The 23,637-nt window shown below is 45.8% G+C and overlaps 1 protein-coding gene across 1 annotated transcript in view; it reads right to left on the minus strand.

Moving 5' to 3' along the window:
- Positions 1–236: 236 nt before the first annotated feature.
- Positions 237–23,637, minus strand: part of grin2da (glutamate receptor, ionotropic, N-methyl D-aspartate 2D, a) — a 111,198-nt gene continuing 87,797 nt past the window's right edge. The window contains exons 15-18 of the mRNA XM_069168646.1: positions 23,442–23,559; positions 14,138–14,199; positions 13,161–13,331; positions 237–8,004 (exon numbers count right to left, since the gene is read on the minus strand). Of these exons, the coding sequence (XP_069024747.1) occupies positions 4,822–8,004; positions 13,161–13,331; positions 14,138–14,199; positions 23,442–23,559 (3,534 nt within the window). The 3' untranslated portion in view covers positions 237–4,821. The remainder of the gene's footprint in view (positions 8,005–13,160; positions 13,332–14,137; positions 14,200–23,441; positions 23,560–23,637) is intronic.

The following is a 23,637-nucleotide window of genomic DNA, read 5'->3' on the forward strand; positions in this document are numbered from 1 at the left end:
CAGCTCTTTAAGGGCACGTCAGCATTTCTTGTTTTTGGATCAAAATGAATGTAATCACTGTAATCAGTGGAGTCATAGTTGTGGAGAACTTTCTACTTTAATAAAGCCAAACAGGAATCAAGAGGTGTTGATTCAACTTTACAGTCACGTGTCAGCCAGATTCCTCAAATATTAAAAGTCAAAAGTCACACCTCCTCATCCAGTCCGGCAAAATAACACACCGACAATCGTTTCAGTTCTTTATTAAAATCATCTTTTTATTTTTGTCCTGCTTGCAGTACAGCAAAGTATTGTCATCGTCCCCACCGGTAGCGGATGTGGCTGAAGCAGAGTGGTGGCAGCATCTTACCACATCTGTGTGAGTGTGTGTGTGTGTGTGTGTGTGTGTGTGTGTGTGTGGTGAGGGTTGCTGACAATAAAGTGCGGCACAACCAGCCATCATCACCATACAGTCAGTCAATACAGCAGTATTAATACAAGGCCTTGAGACGAGGCAAAAATATGTGGATGTGCTTCCACTGCGGGCTGAAACTGGGCTCGCCAGGGCTTCTAAGACCGGTAAATGCTTCAAATATTGTTGTTGTTTGGTTTTTTTTTTTTTTTTTTTTTTTTTTTTGGGGGGGGGGGTGTTAATGTATCATAAAGCATGTAAAAAGTAGCTCTAAGTTGGCCCCCCTGAGGACGGACCTCAGGCAGTGTTGTCTGCGTGGCCTCATCGTCGTCTTTCCCGTCCCCTGCTGGTAAAAAGTGGGAATACCGACATTACCGTTGTAGCTGTTGACGATCGTAAAGAAAAAAGCTCTGGCTCGGCCACTTCCTGCCGTCGTGGAAACCACACTTAGCGGAGCGGAGGTTATTTTGGCTCCGCCCCGTGACACGTGTCGTATTAGCGTTACCGGTTTTGTAAAAATTAAGAAAGAAACCGTGTTCGTAGTGTACGATCCGTTTTTTTTTTTTTTTTTTTTTTTATAACTTTTTTTTTCATTTTTTTTGTGTCTTACAGCACAGCAGCTCGGCAGATACAACACACTATGTACGTATATCAAAGTCCGTATACTGTATATACCATATAGGTTGGTTGGCAGGGGTGGCTGTGCGTGTGTTGGTTTTTTTGTAGAGTAATACAGCTACTAAGAAATGCAAAAAAAAGAACTAAAAAAAGCCTGTGCTGCTCGCTGCATCGTGTTTCAAAGACGACGGTATAAACTCCGGGGGAACCCGGGAACCCGGGAACCGGGTCGAGAACGCGACCCGCTCAAGGAGTGAGAGTTGTGGTCAAAGCTGCTGTGTCCGTAAAAGGTTTAATTAGTTGTTAAATCTGTAGCCCAAACCAAACAAAGAAATCAAGATAAAGGCCCCTCTGGGTAGACAAACACATGCCACCACTGCTACAGTGACACGGTCATAAGACACTCGCGCACCCCCCCCCCCCCACCCCTATCCTCCTCCTCCCCCCTCCTCCCCCCCTCCCCCCTCCGCGTCATCACTTTCGTTGAACTCTCGGCGTTAGCTACGGTGGGTAGCTAATGGAGGCGGACGGTTGGTGTTAAAGTGAGCAAAAACACAGTTACGTACTGGTCTCTGTTTTCGCTGGGGTGGTGGGGGGGGGGGAGGGAAGGGGACGGGGGGAGGAGGGAAGGGGACGGGGAAGGGGGGAGGGGAAGTGGAAGGGGGGAAGCTGGGCAGGACGTCCGAGACGAGGAGAGACAGACGAACGAGACGAAAAAAGACACATTCATCGAGATAATACTGTAAATTTAGTAGACGAACTTATATAACAGATCTTAAGAGTCTTGAAATATAATATCATATATATTTAGATATGCTATTTTTTTTTTCTTTTTAGATGAAATAAATATATCCACAGATACTCTTTCTCTTTTTTTTTTTTCATTTTTTTTTTTCAAAAACAGATCAGCTTTACGCTCGCAGACACGCACCGACACCATGGACGGACATGAGGGGGGGGCGGGGGGGCGAGGGGGGGGGAACAAGGAACGATCGGTGGCTCGTTGTTTTTTTTTTCTTTTCTTCTGAGGAAACAGCCGAGTTTTACGTTTCTGCTATCTCACCATCCAAAGAGGAGGAGGGGGGGGGGGTCACTGAAATTTGTGTTGATTGCTGATTGTGATCAGAAAAGCACTGAACTGTCTCCAACTTGGCTTTTAATGCAGTCAATCGATAATATGAACATAATAATTTGAATATGATAAAACGTATTTATCATCATATTTCTATTTTTATTATAATGGACGTGGAATGAGAAACAATATCCACAAATATTAAGATACTAAACAACAATTTTCTCTTCTGCTACCCACCGCCACACATACATACATATATATAAATATATATATATATATACATATATACATATATATATATGTATATCTGGATATTGTTTTTCTCAAAGAAAGTCAGACAAACTACAACAAGTTAAAAACGTAAGTTGTCCTTTTGTTTTCATCAGCTGTAAATTATGGCTCAGATGCAGTTCCAGGTAAACAACATGAGCTGACCAGACTTTATGGGGAAGATGGCTCAGGCTTTTCCACCGACTGAAAACCACAAACGATGTTGTCCCAGCGGCTCTTTCGCCTCTTCGTGAGACACACCGCCGATGTCCAAGTGTCCTGAAGCTAAATTCCTACGTGCGACGGCGCTAACCGACTAGCCTGGCTAAGTGCTTGACATCGGAGTGTAACTGCTGGTGTCAGCTCGGTCGTGGGTTAAAAAGCTATAGCTCTTGGTTACACATTTGTACAAGGTGAGAAACACTGTTTTAAAAAATAAAAATATCACAGGAGGTGCTAGTGTGTCTTCCGTACGCCGCCGCTCAAGAACAGGCACAGTTTTTCTTGGACGTCAAAAAACACGGCACTCGCACGAGATCTCAATTTTGCAACAATCAAGTCCCCGTCTGATCGTACCGTTAAAATACAAACCTTCATACCAACAACAACAAACAAAAAAAAACATATGGCAGGACCAATTAGCGTAAGGCTGTGAGTATTTGTTTCCTTGCACTTTGTCTAACGATCTCTGTAGCGCCACCTAGCGTGTTCAGACACGTATCTCCTGCTTGATGGCGAAAAAAAACCTGGCTGCGAATATTTGTTGTGTTCTCGCGTTCGTGCCGATTGAACTTCTGCAAATAAAAGTCTTTTTTTTTTTTTTTTAAACCTGCCGCAACTTCTCTTACGCAAATGGTGCAGGTTCACCCTGCGCGGTCAGCATCAACAAACCGAGCTCGGCTCTGTCGCCGGTTCTTAATCGCGCACGTTATCCATCGTTTAATTGCTACAACTTTCCATCTTCAAGTGTCTTAGTTGTTGTCGCAGCACCGTCGGCGGCGGCGGCTGACTTTTACATTCAGTCAAATAACGGGGGGAGGGAGGGGGGGAGGAGGAGGAGGAGGAGGAGGGAACCGACGCTTCCTCCGTCGTCGTCGTCGTCAGGTAGTTGAGAGGACGCTTCGTGGGCACCGAGCTTGGAGTGGTATGGCACAGTGCTTACGTCGTATTAGATTTAACACATGTCTCGATATATAGAACACCATCAATAACAACAACAACTACAACACAGAAGTAAAAGTTTCAAAGTATAAAGCTTCAACGGGAACAGAGGGTGAAGAATGTATTGCTCAAGAAAGAGAATTGACATATCGGGACGTGTGAAGGTGCATGTGTCCTCGCGTGTCCTCGCGTGTCCTCGCGTGTCCTCGTACGAGATAAAAAGGAAACACAGCTGCAAACGTTGTAACAGATTGATGTCGAGCTCTACGTAAATTTGGCACTCAGCTTTTTCATTAAGCCAGTAGAATATCAGTCACAGTTGACTTACCCTGTTGTCAAGAATACAAACACGGAAAAGCACAGACGCACAGAATAATCACATCAAGGAGAGGAGCCCGGGGGAGGGGGGGGGAGGGAGGAGGTGGAGGAGGAGGAGAGGAGGATGAGGAGGAGGTACGACACGTGAAGAAGGTCGGACGGGAGTCGAAAGACAGAAGGAGGACCGAAGGGGAAAATAAGGCCGTCGAGGAGAAAAAGGGAGGAAGTAAAAGAAGAGATGGATACCAGAGAAGACGAGGTGGCGATCACCTTCCTCCCCTTCGGGACAAGAGGCCACTGATCGTACGCAACAGTGGCGCCTCAGGTGGGAGTCACAGTTCTGCGGGGGTGTAAACAGTTTTTTAAGATAAAAGGAAAATAAAAGGGGGAGGAGGGGAGGAGGAGGAGGGAGGGGGGAGGGATAAGCGATTTGTATAAGGGATAAAAATACCAACACTGTTCTGTGTTAAAGGCTTCTGAGAGCGGCAGGCATACGTACAGTACTACAAAGTTCCTGAGCCCTCAGTAAGCATTAAGAATCCTCTGAATACAAACTACCGCTCTGCTTCGACGTCCGAAGCCCTTTACTTTTCTACAGCAAAGGAGTCTTCTTCGGTCGCACCGCTTTTGATGTCTGATTTTGCTTTTCCTTTTTTTTTTTCTGGTGTACTGATTAACGCCGTTCACAATGCTTCAAGTTGTTGTTGTTGTTGGTCTTTCACATACTGAGGGGGGTAGAAGGAGACAGCAGTAGACACCAGGTCGCTCCTTTGACCTGCCCCGTTAGGTTTGTTTGGCTTTCTGGTTTGTTTGTTTGTTTGTTTGTTTGTTTGTTTGTTTGTTTGTGCAGAACTTTAGGAAAGGGCTCAGTGCGTGTACTGTACTTGACTTGGCTGTGCAGCCGTGTTTGCTGCCGGGCAGGAGGCTCAGATCCAGATCACCTTGCGCGGCGTCGGCTCTCTTATGACTTGTGATACCGTGTTGAACTTCAGACCTCGCTCTCCACGCTGGAGAAATGGGCTGAGCCCCTTCGCGAACAAAGGCTCTTGGCTTTGAGGGGTAAGTGAGGAGACTGAGGAAACCTCTGGGGTTGGGGCACCGAGCGCAATCTCTGGTACTGCAGTTTGGCACTTGCCGAAGCCATGGAGGAGGCCTGGGGGGCCCCCGGCGTGGACGAGACCACCGAGGGAGAGGACACAGAGGAGGAGGAGGTCGGGGGAGGAGCGTGGATAGAGTGAGATGAGGACGGAGGGGCCGGGAGGGCGGGGAGCGGGGGGGGCAAGTTCGGTATGAGGGTCGGAGGCGGGGACGGTTGTCTTCCTCGATCTCGATCCCGATCCGATCTCTGCGTCCGCTGCTGGACGCTAAGGTTTGACTGGCTGCCGGATTTGGAGGGATTCTGTGAGCGATCGGGTTTGGATGAGGATGAGGAGTCGTGTTTGGGCTTAAAGGGACCGCCAAAACTCTGGCAGTGGCGGAACAGCTCCTCCTGGCTTTGTGAGGTCACGCGGGCCCACTTGGCGGGACGGGAGTGCGGATGGTGTCGGGGGGAGTGACAGGAGGAACAGGCGGCGTGCCCTCTTCCTTTGTCCTTGGACTTGCGTTTGCCCTTCTTCTCGTCCTGTATGTGGAGCTTGTCCACGGACCAGTAGCGCCGGGGAGGCGGTGGCGTGAGAGGAGGCGGGGGCCAGTGTGAGCCTGATCCCCAACCTCGCTCACCTCTGTCCCCTCCCCCGCCGCCGCCGCCGCCCGCACTCGACCCCCATCCGGTCTCCGCCGTCCCCCACCGGTCTCCACGCTCCAGGAACAGGTCGTCTCTACTGTTGATGCTGCCCACTTTATCCCTGGAGGGATAGGTGCTGAAAAACCAACCTCCCCCTCCGATCCCTCCCACCGCCCTACCTTCGTGGTCTTCCCAGTACCTCTCGAACTTCCCGAACTCTCCCGAAGAGCCGTCGTCATCGGAATATATTCCGACGACCTTATCACGTTCCCGCTCCTCATCGGACATTGTCCTTCCTCCCCCGCGTCTCTTCCCGTGCTCCGCTTTCCTCCGGTCCTGCTCCGAATCTTCCTCCTCGTCCTCTACTTCCGACTCCCACTCGTGGAAGGACAACCCTTCCTTGGAGTGCATCTCCCCTCTTTCGTTGCGTCCCAGCAACGGCCTCCTCTCTCCTTCCATTCCCACAGTGTCCCTATCGGAGCTTTTACTCTTCCTCCTTTTAGAGGAGGCAGGCAACAAGGGCAGGAAGGCAGATGGGATGGCATCGGAGGGCGGGTTGGCGCCTCCCCAGAACTTGACCGATGTGGAAGGTTTACTGCTCGAGCTTTGATAGTGCTTGCTGTTCCTTCGCCTGTGCGGTCTTTCCTTTCCTCGGCTGTCTTCTCCGTCGTCCCTCTCTTTCTCTTCTCTTTCCTTCCTCTCTTCGTCGCCGGGGATGTTCCACCCGTAGCTTCTAATCGAGCTCTCGCTCTTTTTACGATAGGACTCTCGTCTCACGGGCGGGTACGCCGGGTAGTCCGGTGTCCCCGATTTGAGTTCCTCTCTTTTCTCAGGGTCCCCTCCCTCCTGCTCGGACCTTTTCCGCTCCCTCTTCCTCAACTTATCGTCTTTCTTCCTCTTCTTCTTTGCCTTGCGCCGCTTTCGCTCCCTTTCCCTCTCCCTCTCCTCCCTCTTCTTCTTCTTGCGGCCCTTCTTCCTCCTCTTCCTCTCACGCTCCCTCTCTTTGTGGTGTCTCTTCTCCTCTCTGCCCACTCCCCCGTCTCCCCGGCTTGTCGTCCCCGCCCTCCCGCGCTCTCTGTCTCCCCACGACGCCCACCATTCCTGTAACTGGGCCAGCTGGCTGCCGGTCCTCTCTCTGCCGTAATCTCTCTGTGGACGTGGCTTGCGCGGCGGGATCGGAGGAGGCGGCGGGCTGCACGGCAGCGAGCGCGATGACATGCGGCGCGAACGTATTTTCCTCCGTGACCCGAGGAGGAGGCTGGATTCCTCCGTAAGAAGATCCGAGTCTTCATCCACTGTGAATTCCCGATCGCCCGCTCGATACCGGAAACTCAGCGAGGAGTTATAGGAGCTGTCGCCGGAGCAAGAGGACGGGGAATTTGACCGAGAAAGCGACACGGAGGACGAAGAAGAGGACGAGGACGACGTGGAGGAAGAGGAAGAAGACGAGGCACTGGAGCAGGTGGAGTAGAAACGGCATGGGGACGAGGGAGTGGTCGGCGTGTGTGTTGGGGAGGAAAGGGGGATGGGAAGAGGAGGAGCTGGAGGGGGCCGACGTCCTCTCCTTCCACCTCCATCACTTGCTCCGTACCTCCCACCTCCTCGCCTCCCCAGTGGGAGTATATTCTCATACAGGGGACCTCCTGAGCTTTTTCTCCTTGCCTGAGCTAGACTTCCTCGTCGCCAGAAGGGAGGCCTTCGTGGAGAAGATGGGAGCGGTGGAGGAGGCTTGGCGATTAAGTGCCCTGGGCCTTGTTGTGGGCCTTTCAGAGGCAGCCGGGGCATCCCAGAGGCCTTGGGGCCTCGAGGATTGGCTTTGGGAGTCTGCTGGGGGCCCCCTGCCGCCTGCTGGTCCGAGCTAGCTCCGAGCCCCTCCGGATCTATGGGACCATAGTAGCGCTTATATTCATCTAGCCCTGTGTCGCCTCCTCCCCCTGCTCCACCCGAAACTCCTCCTTGCAGGCTCCAGTGCTGTCCGAGGTTCGGCTGGTACTGCTGCTGGGTCTGGAGTTCAGTGATCCCACCCGCTATCCCTCCAATACCAACTCCCGCAACGCTGCCTGCGCTCATCACTTTCTCCGGCTTTGGCCTGTTCCAGCGATCGACCACAGCCAGTCTGCGGTCGTGGCGAGGCAAGAAGGTGGAGCAAGGCATGGGGCCTTCCAGCAAGGGGCTATTCGAGGGACCCAGAGCCATCGCCGAGTGTCCCGTAGTTGGCGGCGACCCGGGTAGCATCGTGGTGTAAGTCTGTCCCTGTTGCAGTTGGTGGTGCTTCTGCTGCTGTTGCTGCTGCACCATGGCGATGGCAGTCGTGTTGTTTACCGTGGCTGTCACCAGGTGTTGCTGTGCTGCGGTAGGCATGGCGGTCACGGTGTGGTACTGGGGCAAAGAGCTTTTGCTCCCTCCCGGTGTCGTCTCATCCTCAAACTGGCAGCAGCTGTACATCCCCTGGGTGGAGAGATAACAGAGAGATTGTAATTAGACCAGCAGGCTGCCAAGTATGATAAGGAGGCACTATGTGTCGGACCGAGAGAAACGGCGAGAGCCTGACAATCCCAATTTTGAAAAAGGAAACCTATAGAGCAGCTTTTAATGTGATATCCACACACAGCACTTAAAAACTATCTTCGGAGGACTGTGTTTGAAATATAGTTTGTCAAATTACCAGTTTGGTAAAGTCAACTGCAGATTGAAAGCAGCAGATCCATTTTTTTCCCAGCCTTAAGTTTTAATGCTTCCCACAAAAAAACAAAACAAAACAAAACAAAAAAAAACAGCGAACACCACACTTTAGAGGTCTTCCTGTGCAGTTGACAGGTGTGAAAATGTTAATAGTATGAGGAAAAAAGAAAAAGAGAAAGCCCAAATAAGCTGCTAATTAGCCCCTCTAAGTAGAACAAAAATATTAAAGGAAACTGCAGAATTTCCATCCACGTTGAAAAATAAAATGTAAGATATTTAACAACTTTTGGATCTTGTTATATTAAAAATAGTCAAATAATTGATTCACCATTGTATGTTTTATTCAGTAGCTGTAATAACAGGGATATTCTGACACGCTGTTATAAAGAAAGTCTGGTTTAACAACTGCTGTGGGAATCCAGTTGCTACATAAAAATGTAAATTTGTCTATACTCCTTTTTCTTTATACAGTGCATTGCATAAACACAGACGGTCTGGCTTTTACGGACGCATTTCTCACAGATAGATTCCACTCTGAAAAAAAGAAAATAAATCTTTACTCTCACAACATGCTGGGAAATCGCTGCAGGCGGTTTCCCTCAACTTCAGGTTTTTTTTTCTGTGTCACCACATCTCTAAAAGCAGACAACAGGCAGCGCTGACCATTAAATATTAACAAGAGTTTTTTGGGGAAAGAACGTTGGACTGAGTTTACGAGGCTTCTTGGAGTGTCAATTTTCAGGCTATCAACCCAAACAAAGCTTTCAGCGAGCAAAGTGTCCCTCAGATGGAAAAGGATTGTGTGTGTGTTTTTTTTCTTTCAGAAGCACTGTGAAAACCAATTGTGGAGCGAGGTATGTACGAAGAGACTCCAGCTTCTGGAGAGGAGTCAAACAATGGGGGAGAGCCGAAGCAACAAAACCTATTTTGTCACTGTGCAAATAAAACAAATGGTGGCTGAGGCTGCATTTTAAGGGAATCGCCTCAAAGCTCAGCTGCCAGTTCGCCGACTTAACTGGAACAAAAACGTGCTCGATGTGGTCTCGGACTTTTTATTTTGAAGATTAAAATATTTACTTTCTTTGATCTTAATTTAAATTGGTTTTAGTAGCAGCAAAAAAAAAAAAACTTGATGTGGATTGCATTAGTTTTCCATGCTCTTTGTAGAAGATAAACTTTGACCTAATTTTCATAACGCAAATAGGAAGTGATCTACCTGGTGCAGTAAGAATATTTTAACAGCAATAAAAAAAAAAAAAAAAAAAAACGAATTTAAGAAATGATGTCTTAATTTGAAGAAAAAAGTAAATGATCAGATGCCAAGATTGATTTTCTTAATCACGTAGACTTTTAAATATTGTGGTCATCTGCTGTAGTTGGTTCTGATTTGTGTATATTAGGACAAAGACTCTCATTTGTTGTCGTTGTTCGCCACTCGAGTTTAAATAAGATCGGTCTCACTCGGTTTTAATGAACTGCTTCAAACTGGCGAGAACGCTTTGGTCTTTTTCCATCTCGGCAGCAACACTCGACAAACCTTCACATGAATAAAACATCAATCGAAAGAGTCCGAAAATACGTGTAAATTACTAACGCCTCATGACATCTTCTTTTTTTTAAAAATTGATTTATTATTTTAAAACCCAAGCAGAAACAAATCCGTTGCGAACTTGTGTCAGACGAGCATCTCTACCTCTATCTTTGTATATTGACACCTCACTGTGGAAAAGTGGGACTCAATTAGCAGCAAAGAGATTGGCCGTGGAAATCACACAAAAAAACCCCACCTGCTACTATTCCCCATAGGTGAACATTATTCATAAGATCCTCCGATAGCGTCACATCTTAATGACACAAAGTGTGTGTGTGTGTGTGTGTGTGTGGGGGGGGGGGGGGGGGGGGGGTAATGATGGCCCTTCCGGACACATGAATCAGCGGTGCCCGTGGCAGAAGTGCTATCACAGTCCTCGGAGCGCCGGCACGCAGCGCACTGTGAAATTGAAACTCGGGTGAGTCACTGATTGGGTTAAAGCGAGCCGCGGAGGCCCGGCTGCAGACACTTTAAAGCAAGAGTTGCAGCTCGGGAGATAGAAGCCAGCTGGTCTTCTTGATGTTTGTATTTGCAGACTGAGGAAGATAAAAGTTGGGAGTTTTTTTTATGCTGGGTTTTCTCTGAATGTATGAAGAAAGGTGAAACTTGAACTCCAAAAGAATCTGTGAGGAAGCCCAACAGGGAATCACTGCACAGACATCAGAGATTTCCATTAGGACACATTGGATTTTCCAACCGTATGGTCAATATCAATTATGAACGGGGTCAGTAAATGACATTTAGGTCGTCAGTACACGTACAAGACCGATCAATACAGATATTATCTTTCTGTCTTTAAATCTAACGAGCAGGTTTCATGTTGTCGCTCGAAGGTTTCTTACTGGTTCAGATTTATCAGGTAAGAAGTGTTCATTATTATGTTACCTTTTGCACAAAATAAAAAATCTGTGAAAAATGTACCTCAGCTGTAACCTGACTGCACCAAAGGCCTGTCAATCAAACAGACACGCCCCCAAAAACAGGTCTTCTTGAATCTTCTTTTCTAATGAATGAGGGATTATTTTCAGATGGACCTCCAGAAAACTAATAAGAAGGAGTGACTTTAGCTAACAACACCGAGATAACTGATGGACACATTTTATTCACTTTGGATTTGATGAGAGAAGTTGAATGGGAGTCTATGGAGCCGGAGGCTTTTTGGAGCCGACCTCTAGTGGCACTCACTGGTATTGCAGCTGAAGGCATCGGCCTCGTTTTTCAGACCTGGAAGCTCCGAACACTTTTACATCCAGTCTGTTTTTTTTTTTTATCTGAGTGAAGGTATGATACAGTGCATAGTTTGAATTGCTTCTTTATTATGTGCCAAATCACTGATCCTGTTTTTTGTTGTTGTTTTTTTTTTTTTTAACTTGATTTAGTTCAATGTATTTTCTCATACTTGGCAGCATAATGTCAGAAATAAGAACTGTAATTTTCCCCGCCTTTTTATTGTGCAAATCACAACGCTCTTTCAGCGCCTGGATAAAATGAGCTATTTTCTGTGTTGTCTCGCGGGCGCAGGTAATAAATCACGTCTTTTGTTGTCGTTCCAACATGGCGGTGTCACCTTTACAACTAGGGGGTACTTACACACCAAGAAATCAAAGCGTCCCTCGAACAATAGGAATATCTCCTCGGTGCTCAGTGAAGCCTGTTTTCCTCTCCACCTCCCCTCCGCCCTCCCTCCTTCCTTTCTGGTTTGTTTCCCTCCTTCTAAACCTCCCCCCCTACAATCTCCTGCTATACTTCACTACCTCTGCCATACAAACCTCCAGCTGTCTCCGCTCCCCCCTCTTATCAAAGTTCCCCTCCCACCACCATCCACCCCCCCCTTCCTTTCCAGTCCATTTGATACCCTTCTTTCCCCTCGTTGCTTTCCGTTTGTTTCTCCCTCATTGTTCGGCGCCACGTCGGTATTAAACACTCCCTGACCCCCCCGAAGCTGAACTTACAGAAACTGTGTTGGCACTAAAGGACAACAGCAGCTAAGTGATCATGCTGCCGCTGACCCCCGTGAGCTCCCCTTGGATTGATGCCGCGGAAAAACACCACCGATGTTCCTCTTTTGTTTTGGCTCTCGTCCCCACCGACCGCCCGGAAACAAGCACCGATACTGAGTGGCACCGACCGCTGTGCAATCCATAGCGTGATTGTGTCTTCATTACTTTGCCACCAGCTACTACATATCTCTATTTTCTCTGAATAAAATGGAGCTCGTGGCTGCAATCGTAGAGAAGAAGCTTGTTTGTTATCAATCCATTTTTCTCATACGGCAGGTTCCCTGACGTTTCCACACCTTTCAGTCTATCAGCACCTGCCGCTGCAGAAATCTTCTCCCGCCGCTCCTCAAGCGCTGTATTACGAGTGTGCGGCTTATTTTACTGATTAGTTCTCACTTCTCAGGTTGAGGAGATGCAAATCAGAGAGATCAGCGGCTTCAGCGGAGCTGGAAGAAGAATTTAAAAGCTGCCATGGCGGTTTGGTTTTCACACTTCCCGGAAGCACTTTTGAATTGTTTTTACATCTTGTGGAGACTTCACTTTTTTTTATTGAAATATATCTCCATCACCTCAGAAGGCAGCGTGACATGCATTGCAAGCAGTTTGTAGAGTTTTCTCCGAGTCATGTATGTTTTGATTATAATTTTAATGAAGTCTTTCCATCTGGGATTCAATCCAAAACTGTAATTTCATAAAGAGTCACATGATTTACTGAATGGTTTTCTAGAAATGAATGATGTAGTAGATAAGGGGTCTCTACTTTGACAAAATGAAAGTGTCCGAGAGCTCCTCGTGTTTAGTGCCATTTATTCACATAGCTGAGCTCCACCCAAACCAGCTGAATAAGCTTCTTTTATTTCAACAATAACAAATTGCATGCATTTTATCGACCTCGACCTGCATTGTAACTTTGATGTCTCAGTGACAGACACTCTTTGTAGCTCTGTTCGAACCTTCTGCGAGCTAAACATCAATGACTAACGAGCTACTGGTAGCTCGCGAGCTACAGGTTGGAGACCCCGGTGCTAGAAACAATGTTTGACCTCTTTTTACCACTTTTTGTGGTTATATGCAGAGAAATAAATATTTCCCGTGGTGACAGTCTGTGCAGTTCCACTATTTGTTCTTCTTCAAATTCAGTTGAAAACCTGAAATGTCAACAATCCATCAAAGTTTTCTACAGTTGAACAGAAACAGAACACATTATGTTTTTTTTAGGGGGGGGAGTCCAAAAGTCTAACCTTGTTTTTTTTTTTATTTGTCTGGGAAATTTGCCTCGTAAAGTTTTATTTTGTGTTGTTGTCGTTGGCTGAACGCGTCCTCTCTCTTACCCTGCTGAGCGCCAGGAGAAAGTCCATCCCACCGGATCGCTTCACGCAGTGCCGTAGCTTCCAGTACACCAGATGCTCCCACGCAAACACGAGGAGGCTGAGGCCCATCGCCACCAGCAGCATGTAGAAGACCCCCGCCATGTTGTCGATGTCCAGCTTACTGCTCATCACCTGGAAGGAAGGCAAATCGAGGAAATCGAAAGGTCAGAGGACGTAAAAGAGATAAAGAAGATAAAAAGGAGGTAAGTGAAAGGAGAAAGAGGTAAAAGGGAAGCATAATTGTAGGAACAGAGACGAGACAGGAGAGTGTATCTATTACTAACGAGGGGCAATTTGTCTCCCAGACAGCAGATAAAAAGTTAATTACAAGCAGCAGTACGATTGAGGAAAACCTTTTCCTGTCGCTGGATGTCAGAGCACCCGTCTGGGATTATTTTGGAGAACTATGGACTCACGACTCTGACGCAATGACCGGAAAAACATGTCAGTCACCACAAAATATCTGTTTGGAGTCCCAACAAAGGAGAATTTAATTTATTCACTCTCAAACAGTCGGAGCTCTCATCTGCAGCCCGGCAGCGTTCACTCCCGAATCAATCATCATTAATGCCACATATATAAAAAAAGGGTTCTGGTTCCTGCGGAGGCTTTCATACTCGACATGTCCACAGTTGGTTTTCCATTAAGTAGATTTGAGGCTGCAAACTCCCATTTGTCAGTTAGGTTGAAGGATATAATGAGTTGTCGGGGTAAAATTCGCTCCAAGGAACTAAAGAAGTTGGTTCTCCTTAATAGTTTGATGCGGCATTTTTTTCTCGAAGTTTTTTATAAAGGGTGAGTAGGGGTTTGTAAACTTGGTTGGACCAATACGGTTCTCACTGGCAAGTTTACTGATTAATTGACCAGGATTAATGTTAAATTTGTTATAAAAATGAACATCTACCATCCTGACAGGAAAAAGGTGTGAGACTTCATACCTCGATCTTATCGTTGTGGCAGATCCCCGACAACCAGAGACGCTCCAACATGTCGATCTCATCTGGAAAAGACAAAAGGTGAAAGTAGGAGGTTAAAGAAAATTAAAAATAAAACACGACATTAAACTATGTTTGTATATTGTTAAAAAGGGAACGAAAATCAGACTCATGGGAGAAAGGAAAGCAAAGAAACAATAAAGTTACAACAGAAGGGATTTTTTTTTGTGACCGTACTGCCCGAGATGTCCATGAAATAAAATGCTATGCCACATTTCATATCAATTTCCAATTCCACAAGTGCACACAGTGGTGCATCTGTTATATATATATTACAGATGAAGCGTAGAAATAACACGACGGAAAATCTAGAACACTGGCGACAGAGCGAGGAAGAGCAGGGAAAAGGTTGTAAGAGTTAAAGGCCATTTTGCAGCCGAACTTATCGAGATTGAAAAAAGAGAGAGAGAGACTAGAAATTAGGGCGAGTGACTGGAGGGGAGGGAGAGGGAGGGGAGTCCCTTTGAAGAGGGTTGTGAAAATGGCCTGGCGTGTCTGAGGGCACAGCGATGCGACGGCAGATGAAAGGGACGCACACGAGCATTACACACATGCGACACACACTCTGAGCTGCAGCGTAATGGGACTCTGAGTGAAGGCCGTCGATGCATTCATCCAAAAAACAACAACAACGAAGGGGGGAGGGAGCGGGGAGGAAATCATGGAGACGGACCGCCGGGGTCGCGGAGGACTCTTTTTTTTTTTTCTTTTTAAACCACTTGTCTTGACGGTGCACTCCCGAGTCTGTCACCGCGCAGACGTCCCAGTCCAAAGGAGGCTCCAATCCGCCCCGTGTCGCAACATGAATCGACCTCCGGATTAATGAACGCTGTCTGGAAGAGCACCCCGCTTTAATTAAAAGAGCCCGGCACGAGGATTAGACCGCCGCCACTGAAACGTCAAAATCTCCTCCGACCAAAAAAACAAACACGAAATCTCACTTCCCTCAACAGTCACGTAGGGAATCCAAATGTTCCTTGACAGCTGAATTAAAACGGGCTCGACTCCCGATCGACACCTTTCACATCCCCACAATGGACGCTTAATGCGCATGTTGGTTCTGTGTGCGTCTCGCTGCCATAATCTAATCATCCAGTTTCAATGAGTGCCCGGTTGATTTCTCTCCCTCCCCGTCCGGCTCCCTCACCCTTTATCTCCCTGTAAATACTGAATTCACGGCAGTCAGCTGTGCTTAAAGCTGCTTCTTTTGGGAGAGAAATCTTCCCCCATAAAAGAGCCGACAGACGAGAGAGGCAGAATATTTTTCCTCACCTGCTCCGAGGAGGGAAAAAAAACAACAAAATGCAACGGAGGGACTGAAATGAAAAAGGAGCCGGCGTGAAAAAGAGTTCATGTGTCATTGTGCTGATATTTTTGTTGGGATTTAATTCACTTCTATGTGCCCGTATATCCCTTCGATAGCTTTACATCGGTGTGCAGTGAGGACTTAAGGCGCCCCCGATCTTTTAATCCTCCAGGTGGTGTTTTTAAATGATATCTCCTTCATTGAATCTGCGTAGGAAAACAAAAAAAAGGAAAAAAGGGGAATTATGACCCGAGGCAGTTATATACATGAAGTATCACCTGCAACACCTCACAAAACAGGTGAGCAGGAGGCCGGCCGTCAAATGTGAGAGGCACATGAATCCACGTCGCACGTAGCAAATACATATAATAGAAGTAGTCAAGGCGTTTCAACGGGTGCATTTAAACCCAGAATCTCATTTTCAAACAGTAAAACAACATTTTTTTTCAGGCTCTTCTGCAGACTTTACATTAAAAAACAACCTGTTTGTAGTCATGAAGTGTAATACCACTGAGGGCCACTAGGGGCTGGCTCCAAAAAGCCTCTGGCTCCAATCGACCTTCCATTCAAAGAGCATCAAGTTCTCATTAAAGTCAAATGTTTTCCACGAGTCATTATGGTGTCCTCAGATGAAGTCTCTCCTTCTTATTAGCTTTCTTGCCTCTGAAAGTAATTCGATCATTAATTCGATATTAGACTTCAAAGAGAGGTGCGTTTGGGGGGATGGGGACCTTTTTTTTTTTTTTTTGATTGACATGCCTCGGGTGCCTTCAGGTTTTGGTTATAATGTCCTCAAGTTGTCAGTCAGATTCAACCCTCGCTCCTCCTCAGCTCGTCCGACGACGGTCTCTTCTGGCTCCGAAAAAACCGAGAGGGGTGACGGCCAAAAACAGCAGACTGGAGGCTTCAAAATGGCAGATAGCAAAACCAGCTGCCAACCATCTCCTGACGAGCAAAGTCTTATGGCAATGATACAAGCAGTGATGGTATCAAAAAGCTGTTGAGATCTTTTAGAAATAAGGGCCCGGACATGTACAAGCTGTCGGTGCTGGTTTTTAACTTTACTTAACTTTACCTCAGACACTTTATTCGGTTGATCGTAACCAAACCTTAAACACAAAGGTGACAGAAGAGAAAACAATAACAGAAGTCGTGACATGGGTTCTTTTGGATGACGCCTGAAAATGGAAGTACGGATTAGACCGAGTGGTAAACTGAGATCTTTGCTTTCAGGTTCAAACGCCTGTCGGCCTCCGACAACGTCCACGTCACCGCTCACGCACCCGACCTGCGATTCATCCCATTTACAGGTCGCTAAGGTCGCCGCGCACTCGGCTGTCAGCGGGCGACGAAGAACCGCGTCATCAGCGAAAAGGCGAACGTGCTCCCCGAGTCCTGCAGAGTGATTCACAAATGGAGCTTTAAACATCAGAGAGCTGTCACCTCCGCTAAATCTAATATCCTACGAACTCCAAACATCTCACGACCAACAAAATACACAATCTACAAATATGAAAAACGAGTGGACGTGAGCTTTTATTACGCGCCTTGTTTTCAGTCTGATGGAAAAGAGGAACGTCGGCTCGGTCAACAAAGAAATTGCTTCGGTCCGTTCAGTTTTGTGTTTGATTTAATTTCACAGCCGTCATGTCTGGATCGGATTACCTTTGATTGTCTGTGACACTCCGGACAGCAGCGATATTCAGCATATAAATAAACCAAAGTGAACTTTGCTGAGACAAAAGGGGGAAAAAAAAAGAAAACGAGGCGGGAAAAACACCAACAAAATAATTTAGTTACTGTAACGGCTTCTTTTTGAGTGACAGAAGTAAACTACTGTTATTGCAGTCGTCGTGTTATCGCGCCGCTCCTCTTATCTCGGAAATAAATTGCTTTGTCAAAAACATCAACCGACCTGGAAAAGAACAAGCGATGACGGGACGACCCGCCTGAGACGGGCGAGGTTCTCAGGGCGGCGAGAGCAGGAAGGTGGTGACGTCTGAAATACTCGTCTTTCCAAAGCACGAGGTGGCTGTCAAACTTTCAACAAGCCAGCTGCAGAACATTTATATTTATTTACAAAGATATAATCTGTATTTGTCGATGTGTTGTCGGAGGGTTAGGAGTTATTTCAAGGGAATTTTCTATATATTTTTTGTTTTTATTCATTTGTTTTGAGACTCTAACAGCAAATAATCTGCAGTCAACATAAAAAAAAACTAAATTGGGAGTTCAGAGGAATATCTGTGTCTTTATTCTGAGTCCATGAAATAAAAACAGAAAATAAATGGATTCCCCTCCGCTGTGCTGCTCTGCTGCACCGTCGGTGCCAAAAGCTCTTCATATTCACATCTTTTTTTCTTCTTTATCATTCTTTTGTGTACGAGGTGTTTTTTTTATTTCTTTTTTTATTTGCTCTGCTGAGTCAGCAGGAATCGGCGCGACTGACACAAAGGAGTCGCGGAGTGGAAGCGAACTTTGGATGCTCGCTGCCGTGGGATTTGAGCTCAGGTGCAAAATCAGCAGTTACGACGTCGCGAACGCGTTCCTGCGTCTCCAGACTTTTTTTTTTTTTTCTTTTTTTTTCGTGGCGTCACTTTGAAGACGGTTTTATTTCATGGAAAATCTCTCGCAGCCGAAGCGGGACTCGACACGAAGCTGCCTCGTCTTCAAAAAAAGGTTTTCTTTGTCAAACGTGCTGCCGTGCACCTCCTCTCCCTCCAGATCTCTTTATAGTTCAGTAGGGGGGAGGTGATGGGGGGCCGGGGGGGCACTTCAAATAGAGATATCGACAGGTGGAAACTACTTTAAAGCCGGTAACTAAAAGAAAAAAAACGCCGTAGTTTATTCAAGAATTTGCTAAAATATTGAAAACAAATCTTGTTTCCAGATTAGCAGCTCAAACTTAAAGGGTACAAAATAAAATCAACATGTAAATATTTCACTGCAGAATAGAGTCCTGTCATCCTCTCACTAATACATTCTGTTTCTACCTTGCTGTTCTTTTCCCTCCTGTGAAGTGAAATTCAACACTTCCTGCAGCACTTCCTGCAGCACTTCCCCACTGGAAGGCTTCGAAATGTGAAAAAGCAGGAAATAAGTTCTTCAAAGAGGCTTTGTTGCGCTGACGGAATGAAAATGGTGGAAATGCACGTTGGACTGAAATCAGACAAACGTAAACAAAGAGGAAACGATGAGTTTAACACGAGATCGATCAGACGGGGAAAGATCATTACTACGATATAAAAAGAGGCCTGTCAATCAAACAGACACGCCCCCAAAAACAGGTCTTCTTGAATCTTCTTTTCTAATGAATGAGGGATTATTTTCAGATGGACCTCCAGAAAACTAATAAGAAGGAGTGACTTTAGCTAACAACACCGAGATAACTGATGGACACATTTTATTCACTTTGGATTTGATGAGAGAAGTTGAATGGGAGTCTATGGAGCCGGAGGCTTTTTGGAGCCGACCTCTAGTGGCACTCGCTGGTATTGCAGCTGAAGACACTTCTGGATCAGAACCATTTTACAGACCTGAAGCTACGAACTCTTTTATAGATGGTCAATGACTACTTCAATATGTGGAGGACCTGCCCTTTAAAAAAGAAATGAGTTTTAGTTGTAATTGCGACTGTCACCCTTTCAAACAGCCAGACGTCTCATTTTCAATCTGAGTACTTTCCATCAGCCCTCCAGCCCCCCCCTCCCCACCCCTCCACCCCCCCCTCCCTACCCCCCCGGAGAGTCACTGTCACTGCTGCCGGCGCCGAGGCATTTTTCCACCTGGTTATCAAGCTCACTAATTGCCGGGAGGCTAAATTGCTCCCCAGAGGAGCCAATTTGGTGACCGATCAGTCGTGTGCTAAAAAAAGAAATAAAACAGAAACGACAACGCTTCTGACAAAGAGATGCATCACCGGGAACAACTACAGCAGCCGCTAGCAACCGCAGTCCGTGTGGAGGTAATAGAGTCTCCGGGGTTGGATATGGATGATCGCTGTATTTAGCTGTTGACATTGTAGATTAACAACAAATAAATAAATAAAAAGGGAAGCACAATTAGCTAAAACAGGATTAGCACCAAAAAAAAAACAACATAAAATTGAATTTGCAGCTGGTGTTGATAAGATTATTAAGCTTCACATAAGCACCACTGAAAACATATTGTACAAGCACTAAGCTTTTATACACCTGTAAAAGTAGTTATTATTTTGACACCAACGTTATCCAGCATCTTTCTTTCTTCGTCCCGTCTGATTCAACAAGCGGCATAAAAGGAACATTTGGGAAAGATTTCAGGAAATCAAGCAACTTAACAAATTCTTTCATAAAATAACACGTTGACGTCATGTTTTGTCCCTCGAAACTTGTTCTTTCCGTGACATCTGGTTTAAGTTATGAAATATTTGGTGTATTATTTTGTCATATTTCTGAAGTTTGGATGCTCAGATGTAACTACTGTGGTTTCCTTTAAACGGACCCAAATCATTTCCACACAGCCTCTTTGATAATCCTCCCATTTTCCCAACATTTAGTGGATGTTGAGCACTTTAAGACGGACAACTTAAAGGATTTGTTTTTTCCTCTTCTCGACGTTTTCCATCTTTCTCCTCCAGAAACGAACACAAACGCTGCAGCAGGACGGCGAGACACCATGACTGACACGGACGGACTCGGGCAGCGATGCCAGCCAGTTAATGGTGCCATCAGGCAGCAGAAGGAGCTGTGAGCACCTCCTCCTCCTCCTCCTCCTCCTTCTCCCTTCTGTCTCTGTCAGACCTCCTGCTCTTCATCTTCTCCCTCCTCCTCCTCATCCGATCCCCCTTTCAATCTCTTTTCCCGACATTAAACTTGAGCCTTTGACATCCGGTAAAGATGTAAAAACAACCCGACTGATTTGCGGTGAATTATTTTTGAAATGTTTGATATCTAGAGAATAAGACGGCTAAAAATGGACCAAGTGGATCATTTAATTAGAAAATAATAATTTGCCGGCCAGGAAACTTTTCAGAACTGTTTGTATTTTCTCTCTTTTCTATAAATAAAAGGTTACAAAGAGACGGACTCTGGATCTACGAATGAACTTGACCTCTCATGAAGGTGGCGTTTCTTATCGGAGGAAAGCTGAGTCATCGTTTCTCCTATTTTCTGGTTCCAAATTCGTACCTTCATCGTTTGCCAGAACTTTCTTAAAAGGAGCATTTGCAAAATTGAGGTTCGACACAGACCTGAAGATCGTACAGTCTGAAAGATGAGGAAAACAAAAAGAAGGAAGGCGTGGAGGTGAGGCCAAAGAAAAATCTTCAAAACTGTTAAAAACGTTTGTGTTACAACTCCAGAGGAAGAAGAAAAAAAGGAAGGGAAATAAATAAATTGAGAGGGAGTTCCTGTGTTCCTAAGTATTTGTTTTCATTTATCTGTTACTGCTGATTCACACTCGGAAATTCAGAGACTTCGATTTCTGGTTTGTTTTTTTGAGTTATTTTAAGTGATCGTTGTGAAGTGATTCAAGACGTCATGAAAACGTTTCTGTCTCTTTGAGACGGTTTGAATCGTGAACAAAGGATGATTGTTCATCGAGTACCTGAAGTGTGTTTTGTGTTTTAAAGTTGAGCGGTTTTCCCTCAACGACTCCGACGGCCTCCCGAAGGTTCAGACCTGGTTTTAGGGGTTAAGTTTAGAATCAGGTTCAGATTGTGGTTGGAAACTTTCCCTACAACTACAGGGCGGTGTGTGTGTGTGTGTGTGTGTGTGTGTGTGTGTGTGTGTGTGTGTGTGTGTGTGTGTGTGTGTGTGTGTGTGTGTGTGTGTGTGTGTGTGTGTGTGTGTGTTGGATGTTCTCCCGTGTGAACAAAGAGAAAATGTGTCTGTTATCTGACATCACACCGCCTCCCTTTAACCTCCCTGTATTGATCTCTTTCTCTTCTAACCTCTTTCATTTCTCCACCCACCCCCATCACACCTCTCGCAACTTCCCTCTTCCTCACCTCTCACAACTTCCCTCTTCCTCACCTCTCACACCTTCCCTCTTCCTCACCTCTCACAACTTCCCTCTTCCTCATCCTCACCTCTCCTTCTCCTCAGTCTCTCCTCCTCACCTCTTCAGTAAATACAAACTTTCTCCTCCTCCGCCCTGAATCCTTTCACCTGCTGATAAAACTTAATTTAAAATTTCTTCTGAAGCCGCGGACACACGATAATGGTGAAATTATAAAACAGAGGTTGCGTTTTTCCACAAGCTCAGAACAACAGAAGTATTTTTTTAAAAGCGCTTTTTTTTTTTCTTTCTTCTCTCCATAACAAAACACAACTCTTCTAATTTATCCAATCAGGAGAGTCTTTTTTTTTTCTGAAGAAGCCCGGCTGGAGGACAAAACCGAGTCAATTTTAATATCACGTTTGTATTCTGGACTGGTTGTGTTGGTCTGAGACGTTTTCCTTTCTCTCTCCTGTCTCTTCAACCAGCCTGGTCTTAAGGAGAGTTATGAAATGCACACAGCATCTGAAATATAAAACCACTGCTGTCCGTGTACGCAAAGAGAAAAACAATTTCCTAAAGAAGAGGAAACAAGAAAATACTATAAAAAGATGTTAAAGTGAACCCCGGGTGTCACACTTATTAAACAACATTACGCCACTTACATCTTTGCAGTCATTATTTTTACACCCACAAGAGGTCATAAGTCAGAAAAACATCAACGACGACAACAACAACAACAAAAAAAAACTAATTTTCAGAGGACAGACATTAAATAGCGCAGCACAAGATTAATGAGTAGATAAATACTCATTTAACTGTGGCGGTTGAGAAACTGTCTTCCTCTAAAAAAAAACGACCCCATAAATATAAATGCTTTGTGCAAGAAGCTCGTTACGACCTAAAGCTACGTTTTAAAGTAACGCGACGTCTAGCAGACGTATAAATAACGACAATCTGACGTTCTGGAGAAGTGACGTAGTTCAGATGATGTCTCTGTTCGATGGTTGGAGGCAGATTGTTGGATACAACAGCAGACTCTGGATAGATATAGGAAAGTATTTTTTTTTTTAAATCACATTTACTGTTGCCATGACGATAAAAGTTTTATAACTTGTAATTTTTATGCACAAACAACTTTTTTTGGGCCTAATTCTAAAGACGGGAGCAAATTTAGGACACGCCCATCCACGAAAAGCAAAACGTGAATTGGCTACGCTTCGGGGCTGTTTAAGTGTGAGAGTTACACGTTTTACTTTTACTGGACCCGGCGTGTCTATAACATGTTTTGTAGGGGTGAAACTTACACGCGCGTTCATGTCATGTGACGAAGGGTCATGTGACCGTGGGGTCGCAACAGAGGTCTTGAGACCAAGTATGTAGGACATTTTTTTGCCTATTAGGAGGAAAGAGGGGTGAATTACAGATGTAGGATGAAGAGGTTCAAATCCAGGAGGTCACAGTCGTTCTGTAGTTGCAGTAACCAATTTCTTTGCTTATGGTTTCATTTTCCTGTAAGTCACATGGTTGAAATCATACGAGTAGGTTTCATTTTCCAAGAAATCTCCACAGACCAAAGCGTGAAATTGACACGCTGCTCCACTGAAGCAAAACGTGTAACTCTCACGCTGTAGACAGCCCCAAGGCGTAGCTATCTCACGTTTTTGCGAATGGTTTCGTCTTCTTGTAAGTCACATGGGCCAAAACGACTACAAGCTCAAAGCGTGAAATTGACACGCTGGTCCACTGAAGCAAAACGTGTAACTCCCAAAGCGTAGCTATCTCACGTTTTGCTTTAGTGGACAGGCGTGTCAATCTCACGCTTTGTCGTGCTACCCGGTTGCAATGAGCCTAAAGTATTTTTGATTTCCTGCTTTTTCAAAGTAAATTCTTTATTTCTTCTGCTTTTTTCCCTCCTGGACTCCAACACTTTCTCTGCCGTCCCTTTTCTTTCGGTCTTACCGTCTCCGACCAGCTGCAGCAGCGCCAGGTCCAGAGGCCGCTTCCAGCGGGAGTTCTTGTTCAGGGCGATGCCGTAGCCCGTGGTGGCAAACACTTTACCGGAGCCGATGGTCATCACCTGTTAAGAGTTAAACACATAAACATCCGTAAATCCGGGTTTACACAGGAGCACATTGATCCACGGGCAGATATGAAA

This window comes from Embiotoca jacksoni, unplaced genomic scaffold, assembly GCF_022577435.1.
Source record: "Embiotoca jacksoni isolate LCO1_2020_lvr unplaced genomic scaffold, fEmbJac1.0.p SCAF_41, whole genome shotgun sequence".
NCBI classification, from domain to species: domain Eukaryota; kingdom Metazoa; phylum Chordata; class Actinopteri; family Embiotocidae; genus Embiotoca; species Embiotoca jacksoni.